Source organism: Heloderma suspectum, chromosome 2 (assembly GCF_057233095.1).
Source record: "Heloderma suspectum isolate Gila_16-S chromosome 2, 16-S_ref, whole genome shotgun sequence".
NCBI lineage: Eukaryota > Metazoa > Chordata > Lepidosauria > Squamata > Helodermatidae > Heloderma > Heloderma suspectum.
Genome location: NC_139459.1, coordinates 153698071 through 153712780, shown reverse-complemented (window position 1 = coordinate 153712780; position 14710 = coordinate 153698071). Strand labels below are relative to the sequence as shown.

At 44.3% G+C, this 14710-nt stretch overlaps 1 protein-coding gene across 1 annotated transcript in view; it reads right to left on the bottom strand.

Moving 5' to 3' along the window:
• Positions 1-14710, bottom strand: part of WARS2 (tryptophanyl tRNA synthetase 2, mitochondrial) — a 60668-nt gene that overhangs the window by 36677 nt on the left and 9281 nt on the right. The window contains exon 2 of the mRNA XM_084835261.1: positions 448-705. Coding sequence (XP_084691387.1) covers positions 448-705 — 258 coding nt within the window. The remainder of the gene's footprint in view (positions 1-447; positions 706-14710) is intronic.

Here is a 14710-nt window from a genome sequence, read left to right as displayed (position 1 = left end):
TGTTCTCTCCATTGCAGTGCATGCGCCTACGTCCATTGTTACCCCCAACATTACATCTCCCTTCCCCGTAGGATTCAGTTTAAAGCCCTCCTGATGAAGTTCTTCATGCTGTGGCCAAACACAAGTCTTGAAATCTCTACACTGGCTGTCAGTGAGGTACTGGGCCCAATTCAAGGTGTTAGCACTAATATAAACCTAAATAGCTCAGACCCTAAAAACCCTAAAAGACCCTAAATAGCTCAGGACCCAAGTACTTGATGGATCACCTTCCCCACTACCAACAAGTAACCAGCTTCAGCACTGTATTGAAAACTGGCTTTGACTTCTAAAGTAGATATCTAGATACTAGCACAAAGAAAAAAATGGTCTTCCCTGGAGCTATACTTTGCCCCAGTGAAAGATGTGGGCGTCTCAAAAGGGCTTAGTAAATCAGAGAGACATACTGACCTGAGATTGCTGGAAAAGGAGACTTTGCTGTGGATTTATGCCACAGGCAAGGAGAGCTGCAGTGATGTCTAGGATGCTTGTGCGCAAAATGGTAGGCTCTCTTGGTATCGTGAGGGAGTGGAGGTCTACAATGCTGTATAACACAGAGTTGCATTCTTCCTGTAGCTTCACCCAACTTGTGATAGCACCAAGGTAATTTCCCAGATGAGGGATCCCAGTCGGTTGAATACCCGAGAAAATCCTTTTCAGGCCTTTATTCTGTAACCAAACCATAATTTAAAATCATTTGTGTACTACTCAAGCTCCAGTGTACACATCTGTGCACACACGGGGCAAATATAGGTAGTATGGACAGAGCTGAGCATATGACAAATACTGTTGTTACTATGAAACATCACACCACAATAAAGGCATTTACTCTTTAAGGTGTCACAATACTTTTATAGTTTTAGTGCTCATGAACTCCTGCTCATTTCAACTTGACAACTTCCTAAGGATTTATGCCTTAAGAGGACCTCCCTGGATCCAGAGGTATGTGAGAACTACTGCTCCATCGTTAATATCCCCTTTTGGGGCAAGGTGCTTGAGCATGTGGTGGCTGGGCAGCTTCAGACGTTCTTGGAGGAAACTGATTATCTGGACCCATTTCAGTCTGGTTTCAGGCCAAGATACGGCCTTGGTTGCTCTGACTGACAACCTACTTCTCCTTGTCATCAGAGCTAGCTAGGGCGGTGAAGATGCTGGACCAGTGCCTGGAGACTGCAATAACCTGGATGAGGGCCAATAAACTGAAGCTAAATCCTGACAAGACGGAAGCTCTGTGGATTGGTGGTTCCCGAATCTGGGAATTGGGTAAGCGACCTGTCCTGGATGGGGTTGCACTCCCCCTGAAGGAGCAGGTGCATAGCTTGGGAGTACTCCTAGACCCATTCCTATCACTGGAGCCCCAGGTGGACTCTGTGGCCCGGTGTACTTGGAGCCAGCTTCAGCTGATCCGCCAGTTCCAGCCTTTCCTGGACAGGGATAAGCTAGCCACAGTAGTACATGCGCTGGTAATTTCGTGATTAGACTACTACTGCTCCAGCTGGTCCAGGGACTACAGAAGCAGGCAAGCTCCCAGAGAGCGAGCAAACAGGGGGAGCAAACAGGAGTTGGCCAGGGGAGTTGCAGTGGTTGAAGAGACAAAGGAGACAGAGGCTAAGAGGTAAGTGGGTTGCAGGAAGCCCAGGGGGCTGCCCTTTATCCTTCTGATTGGCTGTGAGCTCACCAGGTGCTTCTGAGAGCTCCAACTGAATTGGAGGGGTGTGGCCTGAGTACTCCCAGCAGCTGACTGGGCGGGAAGCTTCAGTCTGTTTCCCGCCTCCCAGCTGAGCAGAGCAGAGCAGAGCAGAGCAAGCTGCTCCAGCTGGTCCAAGGACTACAGAAGCAGGCAAGCTCCCAGAAAGCGAGCGAACAGGGGGGGCGAACAGGGGGAGCAAACAGGAGTTGGCCATGGGAGTTCGGCAGGGGAGGTCAAGGGGGAGGCCCCTAACATTTTTTTTTAATTATTTTAATGTTTTATTTTTTTTAACTAACTTTTTTCCATTTATTTGTCTTGTAACACACACTTCCACACCAGTGGGACTCTGCTTTTAACCTCTACTGAGTAGAGGAGCAGGCACAGGCTAGTCTAGAACAGTCACAAAGCTAGACACAAAAAGGGAAAAGAGGCAATGGAAGAACAGGACTCTCCAGTGGTGGTGACCTGCAAGGTGTGTGCAATGTTTGTTTTCTTGCCGGGGAACAACATGGCCTACACCTGCAACAAGTGCAAGTTGATCACGCTGCTGGAGGAAAAAGTAAGTGGACTGGAGCGGCAACTGTCGACCCTCCCGGGGAATAAGAGAACACGAAGAGTTCATGGACAGAATGGGGGAACTACAGCAGCAAAGGGCAGACCAGAAGCTTGAAGAGCAACAGCAAGATGAGGCAGTGGGAAATGCAGAGATGAAGAAAAATGGAATAGAGGATACTCCTTGGAAAAGGGTGACAGTTAGGAGAAGAAGAACTAGATGCCACTCTGCACCGGTGGAAGCAGTGGAGCTGTGGAACCAATTCCAGGTACTTGCAGATGAGACTGGAGGACAGCCTGCAGAGGAAGAATCACAGGGGAACCTGCATGAGAGTGAGCAAGAGGCTGAAGGTCAGTCAAACAGAGGCGATGAAACCCAGGCCTACAAGAAGAAGAAGAGAAGAGTGGTAGTAGTGGGAGACTCCTTGCTGCGTGGGGTCGAGACCCAAGTATGTCGCGAAGACCCATGGACTCGCCAGGTATGTTGTCCCCCGGGAGGACAGATTAGAGACGTGACTGAAAGGTTGCCTGCACTCATAAAGCCCACTGACAGGTATCCCTTTCTTCTCATCCATGTGGGAACAAATGATACCGCCAAGCGGAGCTACGAAGAGATCACGTCAGACTTTGAAGCTTTGGGAAGGAAACTCAAGAACTTTGGGGCCCAGTTAGTCTTCTCATCCATCCTTCCAGTAGTTAGAAGAGGGATAGAAAGGGAACGAAAAATACTCCGGGTGAATGACTGGCTACGAAGGTGGTGCCAACGAGAGAGATTTGGATTCTGGGACCACGGGCTATACTTCCTGGAAGATGGGCTGTTGGCTAGGGATGGGTTGCACCTCACAAAGGATGGGAAGAATGTGTTTGGCCACAGCATGAAGAACTTCATCAGGAGGGCTTTAAACTGAATCCTACGGGGAAGGGAGATGTAATGTTGGGGGTAACGATGGACATAGGCGCATGCACTGCAATGGAGAGAACAGCTCTGATAACACCCAATAATAGTCTTCAGACACATGTAGGAAGAAAGCCAGACTATGAAGCACATGGTCTTCGATGTCTATATACTAATGCCCAGAGTATGGGAAACAAACAGAACAAACTTGAACTCTTAATACAAGAGGGAAATTATGACCTGATAGGTATAACTGAGACTTGGTGGGATGACTCTCATGACTGGAATACAGCAATTGAAGGATATAACTTGTTCAAAAAGAACAGGAGGAACAGAAAGGGAGGTGGGGTTGCACTGTATGTGAAAAATACGTATCTCTGCACAGAAAGACAGGAGGAGGAGCTTGGTAGCCCCATCGAGAGCATCTGGGTTGAAATAAATGGAGCAAAGAATTAAAGGAACATGGTGGTCGGAGTCTACTACCGCCCACCCAATCAAGGAGAAGACAAGGATGAAACTTTTGAAAAGCAAATAGCCAATGTTTTAAGGAAGCATGATGTAGGAGTAATGGGGCACTTCAATTTCCTTGATATTTGTTGGGAGACAAATTCTGCAAAACATGGCCCCTCCAGGAAATTCCTGACTTGTGTGGCGGATAACTTCCTCCTACAAAAAGTTGAGGAAGGAACTAGAGGATCGGCTATCCTTGACTTGATCCTAACCAACAGAGATGACTTAGTGGATAAAGTAGCAGTTTCAGGAACTCTGGGGGAAAGCAACCATGTTGTACTTGAGTTCTTGGTTCTAAGGGAAGCAAAAGCCGATGTAGTCAAACGCGTACCCTGGATTTTAGGAAAGCTGATTTTCATAAACTCAGAACAATGATCAGTAAGGTCCCATGGCAAGCAATGCTAGCGAGAAAAGGAGTCCAAGATGGGTGGGAGCTTTTAAAAAAGGAAATTCTCAAGGCACAATCACAAACAATTCCAACAAGAAGAAAAGGTGGAAGACAACAGAAGAAGCCAATGTGGCTTCACAATAAGCTTAGGGATGACCTGAAAACAAAAAAGGACACATATAGGAAGTGGAAAGAAGGCCAAGTAACAAAGGAAGAGTACAGGCAGATAGCACAGAATTGCAGGGATGGCGTCAGGAAGGCTAAAGCTGAGAATGAGATGAGGTTAGCGAAGGATGTTAAAAACAACAAAAAGGCTTTCTTCAGCTACGTGCATAGTAAAAGGCAGAGGAAAGAAATGGTGGTTCAGCTATTAAATAAGGACGGCAAAACGATAACAGATGACAAAGAAAAGGCAGAGGTGCTCAATTCCTACTTTGGCTCAGTCTTCTCCCAAAAGAGGGTCTATGACCCCCCTGGCAAAGGCGAAGTACAGGCTGAAGGGGCAGGATTGCAGCTTGAGATCGACAGGCATATGGTCAAGGAACACCTCATTACTTTGAATGAGTTCAAATCTCCAGGGCCAGATGAACTGCATCCTAGAGTCATAAAGGAACTGGCAGAAGAACTCTCAGAACCGCTGTCTATTCTCTTTGAGAAATCATGGAGGATGGGGGAAGTGCCAGATGACTGGAGGAGGGCTAACGTTGTCCCTATCTTCAAAAAGGGTAAAAAGGAGGAACCTGGGAACTACACACCAGTCAGTCTGACATCAATCCCTGGGAAAATTCTGGAGCAGATCATAAAGCAATCCATCTGGAAGCACCTTGACAACAATGCCGTGATTACTCGAAGTCAACATGGATTTGTCAAAAACAAGTCCTGCAAGACAAATCTGATCTCATTTTTTGATCAAGTAACCTCCCTTGTAGACCGTGGGAATGCTGTAGACATCATATACCTCAACTTCAGCAAAGCTTTCGACAAAGTGCCCCATGATATCCTGATGAGCAAACTAGCTCAAAGTGGGCTAGATGAAACAACGATCCGGTGGATCCACAGTTGGCTACAAAATCGGACTCAAACAGTGCTTCTCAATGGGACCTTCTCAAACTGGGGAGAGGTAACGAGTGGGGTACCGCAGGGCTCAGTCCTGGGCCCAGTGCTCTTCAACGTTTTTATTAATGACTTGGAGGAGGAGGTGCAGGGAATGCTGATCAAATTTGCAGATGACACAAAATTGGGAGGGATAGCTAATACTTTGGAAGACAGAAACAAAATTCAAAGTGATCTGGATAGACTGGAGCGCTGGGCAGAAAACAACAGAATGACATTTAATAGGGATAAATGCCAAGTTCTGCACCTAGGAAAAAGAAACCAAATGCACAGTTACAAGATGGGGGATACGTGGCTCAACCACACTACAAGCGAGAAGGATCTTGGAATTGTTGTCGATCACAAGCTGAATATGAGCCAACAATGTGATGTGGCTGCAAAAAAGGCAAATGCTATTTTGGGCTGCATTCATAGAAGCATCACTTCCAAATCCCGGGAAGTACTAGTTCCCCTCTACTCAGCACTGGTTAGGCCTCATCTGGAGTACTGTGTCCAGTTCTGGGCACCACACTTTAAGAAGGATGCAGACCAACTGGAGAGGGTTCAGAGGAGGGCAACAAAGATGATCATGGGACTGGAAACAAAGCCCTATGAAGAGAGACTGAAAGAAATGGGCATGTTTAGCCTTGAGAAGAGAAGACTGAGGGGAGATATGATAGCACTCTTCAAGTACTTGAAAGGTTGTCCCAGAGAAGAAGGCCAGGATCTCTTCTTGATCATCCCAGAGTGCAGGACACGGAATAATGGGCTCAAGTTACAGGAAGCCAGATTCCGGCTGAACATCAGGAAAAACTTCCTGACTGTAAGAGCAATACGACAATCAAACCAATTACCTGGGGAGGTGGTGGGCTCTCCCACACTGGAGGCCTTCAAGACGAGGCTGGACAGCCATTTGTCAGTGATGCTCTGACTTGGATTCCTGCATTGAGCAGGGGGTTGGACTCGATGGCCTTGTAGGCCCCTTCCAGCCCTACTATTCTATGATTCTATGAATGCACTTTATGTGGGGCTGCCCTTGAAGATGACTTGGAAGTTGCAGCTAGTGCAAAATGCAGCAGCTAGACTGCTGACAGGAACATCTCAAAAAGATCATATAACACCACTTTTAAAGGAATTGCACTGGCTGCCAATGAGCTTCCGGTTCAGAATTCAAGATGCTGGTGATGACATTTAAAGCCCTAAGAGGCTTGGGACCTTGCTATTTGAGGGAGCACCTCTCCCTATATATGCATGCCTGAGGACTGAGATTTGTTGGAGGGGCTCTCCTCTGCATCCCACCAGTGCAAGACATACACTGTGGTGGGACATGGGAGAGGGCCTTCTCTGCTGTGGGACCCTAATTGTGGAATGCCCTCCTCTTGGAGGCCCAATTGCCATAGATGTTGGTTTCGTTTCAGTGCCAAGTTAAACCGTGGCTTTTCACCAAAGCCTTCAAGGACTAAATGCATTCCCTAAGTTGCACACTCTTTTAACTGTTTTATTGTTTTAGATTTTTTAAAATTTATATCAGCTTGTTTAATGATTTAATATGCTTTTGGCTGTTTAAATTATTTATTGTTTTATACTGTTTAAATGGATTTTATTGGTACGCCGCCCTGAGATCTTAATGATATAGGGCTGGATACAAATGTTTTAAATAAACAAGGGATTGTGCCCTTACAGCTACTCATCTACAAATTAACCAACTTCCAATATATTTTCTAGGGTATAGTTAAAGTCTTAGGGCAGTTCCACGCTTTTACATGGTTACTGAGAAAACAGCAGTATAGGGAGCTTCGGCTATTGGGCAATATAGAAATGTAATTAATTAAATAAATAAAATAAAATAAAATATACATACATCATGGACAACTTAGCCACTTCTTTAAACAGCCATGTATAGTATTCTGGAATTGTAATTGGGCCATCTTTAAACATGGAAGCCTATAAGATGCAGGTACATTGTTCATCGCCATAATCAGTTTATTTGTATGCCACTTTTTCCATGATAAAACCACGTTCAAATGGCTTACAGCAACATCAGAGAAATTTACATAATAAAATATAACAACATTTCCAGAGAACTCGCTAAGAGTTACAAGTCATAACAAGGTTTAAACAGCCATTCACACAGGTTAAACAAAAACATCTCACATTAATAAGTATCTACTAAGATTAAACTATCTGATAATAATTCATACTAAGGCCAAACAAAGAAAATATAACAGCAGAAGCAGCAGCCTTCCCGGCTGGGCAGGGTCCTGCCCTCCCAGGCCAGGTGGAAATGAGCTGGAAAAGCAGGGACCAGGTCCTGCAGGGACAGTGTAAAAGCTGGAACGGCATCGGCTGGAATGGACCCTTTATTTATTTATTTTTAAAAAAACATGCAAAAAACAATGGCTTGTATTAGAGACACCTGACAATATTTTAGGACTGAAACCCTTCAATATTATATCATCAATAACCCCCATAACACCCAGAACACATCCGGAATAGAACAGAATGGCTCAGAATGCCAACTCCTAAGTTAGCCAAACCAACCAAATTCACAAGACACACATTAGATGAGAGCAACACAATAAACCACAAAATTATACAGAAGCCACATTCCAGTACCCATTCCAGGCAATAGTCCATATTCCAGAAAATGGCCCAGTAAGCCAAATCAACCCAATTCACCAGCCACACTTTAACTGTGTAGTAGGGATGCCATCAACCACAAACCTTCCACAGAAACCATGTTTTGGTACCCATTCTGGGCAATGAACTGTACGTAGGGAAAATCATTCAGAATGTAAACTTCCAAGTGAGCCATATCAAGAAATTCAACAGTCATACATAATTGTATGGGAGGGATGCCAGAAACCTCCACATAAACCACACTCTGGTACCTGTTCCAGGCAATAAATGGTATCCAGGGGAAATGGCCCAGAATGCCAAGTGACAAGTGAACCAAATCAACAAAAGATGAAGTTCTCAACCTCATTGATAAATTGAAAGCAAATAAATCACTGGGCCCAGATGGCATCCATGATAGAGTTCTCAAACGCAAATATGAAATGGCTGATCTTCTAACCAAAATATGCAACATGTCCCTAAGATCAGCCTCTATACAAGAGGACTGGAAGATGGTCAATGTAACACCAATTTTCAGAAAGGCGTCCAGGGGGATCCAGGAAATTACAGGCCCGTTAGCTTAACATCTGTTCTGGGTAAATTGGTTGAAGGCATTATTAAAGATAAAATCAGTAAGCATATAGAAGGACAAGCCCTGCTGAAAAAGAATCAACACGGCTTCTACAAAGCTAAGTCCTGTCTCACTAACCTTTTAGAGTTCTTTGAGAGTGTCAATAAACATGTAGACAGGGGCGATCTGGCAGACATTGTTTACTTGGACTTCCAAAATGCTTTTGACAAAGTCCCTCACCAGAGACTCCTGAGCAAACTTAGGAGTCATAGAATAAGAGGACAGGTCCTCTTATGGATCAGTAACTGGTTAAAAAACAAAAAGTGGAGAGGAGGAATAAATGGTAAATTCTCCCAATGGAGGGAAGTAAATAGTGGGGTCCCATAGGGATCTGTATTAGGACTAATGCTTTTCAATCTGTCCATAAATGATCTGGACCTAGGAGTGAACAGTGAAGTAGCCATGTTTGTGGGTGACACCAAATTATTTAGGGTGGTTAAAACAAAAAGGGATTGTGAAGAGCTCCAAAAGGATCTCTCCAAACTGGGAGAATGGACATCTAAATGGCAAATGTGGTTCAATGTAAGCAAGTGTAAAGTGATGCACGTTGGGGCAAAAAATCCCAACTTCAAGTATAACCTGATGGGATCTGAGCTAGCGGTGACCGACCAGGAAAGAGATCTTGGGGTTGTGGTGGCCAGCTCAATGAAAATGTCAACCCAGTGTGCGGCCACTGTAAAAAAGGCAAACTCTGTGTTAGGCATAATTAGAAAAGGAACTGAGAATAATACTGCCATTATCACACTGCTCTTATACAAATCTATGGAGCAACCACACTTGGAATACTGTGTCCAGTTCTGGTCACCACACCTAAAAAAAAGATATTGTAGAGCTGGAAAAAGTGCAGAAAAGGGCAACTGAAATGATCAACGGGCTGGAGCATCTCTCCTAAGAGAAGGTTACTACAGCTGGGCTTGTTTAGCTTGGGAAAAAGGAGGGTAAGTGGAGACATGATAGAGGTCTACAAAATTATGCATGGTGTGGAGAATGTGGATAGGAAGACATTTCTCTCCCTCTCTCAAAACACTAGAACCTGGGGTCATCCCGTGAAGCTGATTGGTGGGAGATTCAGGAGAGATAAAAGGAAGTACTTCTTCACGCAGCGCATAGTTAAACTATGGAATTTGCTATCACAGGATGTACTGATGGCCACTAATTTGGATGGCTTTAAAAGGGGGTTGGACAAATTCCTGGAGGAAAAGGCTATCAATGGCTACTAGTCTTGATGGCTATGTGCTACCTCCAGAACCAGAGGTAGTGAGCCTATGTACACCACTTGCTGGGGAACATGGGTGGGAGGGTGCTGTTGCGCTCATGCCCTGCTTCTGGATGCCTGGTTGACAGCTGGTTGGCCACTGTGTGAACAGAATGCTGGACTAGATGGACCCTTGGTCTGATCCAGCATGGCTCTTCTTATGTTCTTACCATCACCACCACCACCGGGTCTTAAGAAAGAAAGAAATTGATGCCAATGGAGCAGGGTTTGGGGGTTGTTTTTTTTGTTTGTTTTTAATGTTTTCTTCTTTTTAAAATTATTCTATCAGCTGAGAAATGCTGAAAAGGGAAAAAGGTTGAGTCAGAGACCAAAATCCAGGTGGAGCAAGACAGACATCGTGAACGAGATGTGTGTGTGTGTGTGTGTGTGTGTGTGTGCTGTGCTCTTTCTTCCAGCTGGCTGCAACAAAGCAAGTGTGATCCATGCTTCACAGATGTATCTTTAAAAAAATAAGGAGCCATTGTGGGCTTTACATCTTCCCTTACAACAAAAAATGCCAGAGTTTGTTTGCAGAGCGGGAGGAAACCTGTTTAACCCTGAATGATTGCATTTGGGGAAAACGGTTTCCAATGGGAACTGTGGGATTCTTAAACTGGGGGTTGTTTCTTCCACCTAGCAGAACCTCTTTGCTCACCAGTCTGAGAGTTCTCCAACCCCACCTTATATGTCTACTCAGAAGCAAGCCTCACTTAATTCAATGGGACTTACTGCCTGTATAGGATTGTAGCCTTACTCACTTCCTCGTTACCAGTGTTCTTTGCTCTGAGAAACACCCCCCTCCCCCAAGTCAGAACAAACACATTCATTTTTCTGTCCAGTGCAAATAATCAGGCTGCAGAGCCAGGGGAGTCTAGGCAGTCTGCTCACCCAGGTTTTCCAATGAATCAGGACACAGGTAATGCAGAGAATACCCTTAAATCAAGGACACCCTCAAATTCTGCCTTGCTCCTGCCCTCTCAATGCAGCAGCAACCCCTCAGAGCCAAAAAGAGTGGGAAGGGTGACAAGCTGATTATGGCCCAAGGAAAACAAATGCACCTGCCATCCTAAGTCGTTTCCCTCTCTGCTTTGCCAGCAGCTTGAGGTAAAAAAAAAAAGTTCCTATCCTCCCCACCCACTCCTTCTCTTTAGATTGCTCTCCAGAATCCAGCCCCAAATATCCCCAATGCATGTATAGTTGGCTCTCAGCCTTGAAATTCTAGCATTTCTGCATGTAAATAAACACTCTCAGGAGTTTCCCAGCAAGTTGTGCCCATTGCAGTGTACTCACAAATATAATTTAGAAGGCAAGAATACCCAGAAATTTCTAATGAAGGTCAGATGATCATGACAGTATTTAGTAACATGAGAGGCTTCTGGGTTAGAACTGGGTTTCTAATTCCTTGCTAAAGAACTAGAAGTCCTGAGTTTTTGGCGTAACTTGTAATTTGTTGCTCCCTTTTCTTTCGTCCCCATTTCAATCCCCACCCTGTCTAGTCTCTCTCCTTTTCTTCTCTGCATTTTTTGTACTGCCCCGAGTCTTAAGGACTGCCCTGACCCCAAAGCAGGTAAAACCAGGTTAGTGAGTGTGAGGGATGTGTGTGGAAGATATTCAGAGCAATCCTGTGTAGCTCTGTTTACAGTAAATCCCACTAAATATGCATAGGATTGCAGCCAAGGAAGGAAATAAAAAAGGCAGGAATTGGATTAGCGGTGCTAATCAGAAAATCCTGATGGCATCACATGACAGGAGGAAAAAAGCTGACACAGGAAGCCAGCCCTCAGCGTGACAGGAAGAGCTGGCTTATGAAAGGGAATAACAGAAACATAGAATAGTAGGGTTGGGAGGGGCCTACAATGCCATTGAGTCCAACCCCCTGCTCAATGCAGGAATCCAAGTCAGAGCATCCCTGACAAATGGCTGTCCAGCCTCGTCTTGAAGGCCTCCAGTGTGGGAGAGTCCACCACCTCCCTAGGTAATTGGTTTCATTGTTGTGTTGCTCTAACAGTAGGGAAGGGTTTCCTGATGTTCAGCCAGAATCTGGCTTCCTGTAACTTGAGCCCATGATTCCGTGTCCTGCACTCTGGGATGATCAAGAAGAGATCCTGGCCTTCCTCTCTGGGACAACCTTTCAAGTACTTGAAGAGCACTATCATATCTCCTCTCAGTCTTCTCTTCTCAAGGCTAAACATGCCCAGTTCTTTCAGTCTCTCCTCATAGGGCTTTGTTTCCAGTCGCCTGATCACCTTTGTTGCCCTCCTCTGAACCTTCTCCAGTTGGTCTGCATCCTTCTTAAAGTGTGGTGCCCAGAACTGGACATAGTACTCCAGATGAGGCCTAACCAGTGCTGAGTAGAGGGGAACTAGTATTCCCCGGGATTTGGAAGCTATGATTCTATTAATGCAGCCCAAAAGAGCATTGGCCTTTTTTGCAGCCACATCACATTGTTGGCTCATATTCAGCTTGTGATCGACAACAATTCCAAGATCCTTCTCGCTTGTAGTGTGGTTGAGCCATGTATCCCCCATCTGGTAACTGTGCATTCAGTTTCTTTTTCCTAGGTGCAGAACATGGCACTTATCCCTATTAAATTTCATTCTGTTGTTTTCTGCCCAGTGCTCCAGTCTATCTAGATCACTTTGAATTTTGTTTCTGTCTTCCAAAGTTTTAGCTATCCTGCCCAATTTTGTGTCATCTGCAAATTTGATCAGCATTCCCTGCACCTCCAAGTCATTAATAAAAATATTGAAGAGCACTGGGCCCAGGACTGAGCCCTGCGGTACCCCACTCATTACCTCTCCCCAGTTTGAGAAGGTCCCATTGATAAGCACTCTTTGAGTCCAATTCTGTAGCCAGCTCTGGATCCACCGGATCGTTGTTTCATGTAGCCCACTTTGAGCTAGTTTGCTCATCAGGATATCATGGGGCACTTTGTCGAAAGCTTTGCTGAAGTCGAGGTATATTATAACTACAGCATTCCCACGGTCCACAAGGGAGGTGACTTGATCAAAATATGAGAGCAGATTCGTCTGGCAAGACTTGACAAATCCATGTTGGCTTCGAGTAATCACTGCATTGTTTTCAAAGTGCTTACAGATGGATTGCTTTATCATCTTATTCAATACATTTTTAAACCATTATTTGCTTTGTGCATCCCCACACCCTTTCAGCCTTGAACCATTCTGCAAAATGTTGATGTACCTAATTGTTCTCAGGGGCTGGCCTTCAGGCCTGTGCCTTGAATCTTTTAAGAGCCTAGCAACACCCCTGAGGGCTAGGATTTCAGTTTAAAGAGACACTGCTTGCTGGCTACTTCCTCATTTACCCAGCTCCACTCTGCCCCCAACTGAACAGCTTGCTTGAAGGGCTTGCTAAAAGGGCACCTCTGGCAGCACAGCATTCTGAATTTAATGTTCAACACACCACTGGGGGGGGGGGTGCTTTTCCAGGACTGGGTTGCACAGAAGTACCAGATCACATTTCAGACTTTTACTTCTCCACATACATTACAGTTTTATGACTTAATTGCAAGCTATATGCTATTTTCTATTATTCTTGTTACACTCAGCATGTGAGTATATCCATTTTACATATTTAAAAGAATTTTCCTATCCCCCCCTCAGTTTTGCATTTTTTATGCAATGGGAGTTGCTGCTGAAGCAGAAAAATGTGGTTTTAATTTGTGAACCGCACAGAGAGCTTCAGCTATTGGGCAGTAAATAAATAAATAAAGGGAGCCAAAGGAGTGGTTTGGTGTTGCTGTGTGGCTTTCCCCCCTCTCTGCTTTGTTTTTTTTACTTTACAAGTTTATACAACATATTTTAAACATCACATAAAAATATAAATGCAATGCACACTCACAGAAAATAATGAAATTTCAGCTTTGGAACTTAAAGATATCCTATGGTACCAACAAATTCAATAATCCCTCCAAAAAGACTTTTCGATCTCTGGAGGCATGTATTCAGGAACTCTCTGCTTTGGAGAATTAAATTGCATGCCTCAGTTTGCCCTTTCTGTTCAATGGCTTCCTTCTGTGGAGCAGACCCCTTGGTTTCGCCTACTGTGACTCCCCGGTTCCATTTACTGTTAGTTGCCCTGCATTTGACCCCAATGGGCACCAGCTGCCACTGATGCCTGTCATTCTCTCCCAGAATAGCCACGTGACATTCTCTCCCTCAAAACCACAGTTCCAAACCCATTTCTTCCTGAAACTAAATAAAGGAAAGAAATTCATAATCAACACCAATACCTCTACCACAAGTCTTTAGCTCAACCCCACCTGCTCTCATCTTCAACTGAAACAAAGCCTAAGTACAGCTGCATTTGTTTATTTCCATCTGTTCGTTTATCTATGTATCTCCCTCCCTCTAAATTTAGACTGTAAGATCTTTGGGGCAGCAACCTGTCTTTTTGCTTACATTATACTATAAAAGACCATCACAGTGCTATTTAAAGTAATAATATGCACACTGCATTTAAGAACACTGAGTTTTAAAAAAAACCCTCTTAGGGCACAATCCTATGCATGTTTAGACTGAAGAAAAAGTCACACATCTGGGAGTTGCAGGGCTTTTTTCCCATTTAAAGATGCATAGGATTATGCTTTTAGTCATCTTTATATGGTGACAATTTGTGATTTTGTTTAAAACCACAACCAGATTTGAGTGGAAAATAAACAGGTGGGGACAGGAACATAATTCCTAGGATCTCATACAAAAGTATATAGCCACTCACATTTCAGAATGGTGCATTTTGAAGGTATGGTAAAACACCAGCTACATATTGCTGTTCAAAGACTGCAATTCTAAACATGGTTACTTGTGTATAAACTCTGATGAAGCCAATGAAACTTTCTTCTGAGCTAACATGCATAGTACCAGTCTGTTAAGTCTCAAAAATAGCTGAAGAGGTTATTCAGCTAAAACCTTCAGAGAAAATGGGATTAAAGTTCAGGAGAGAATGTTGTAATGTCTTTAACAAACTATAAATATTGGTAGCATCACCATTTCCCCCTCTGGTTAGTCAATTTCTTTTTGCTAAAC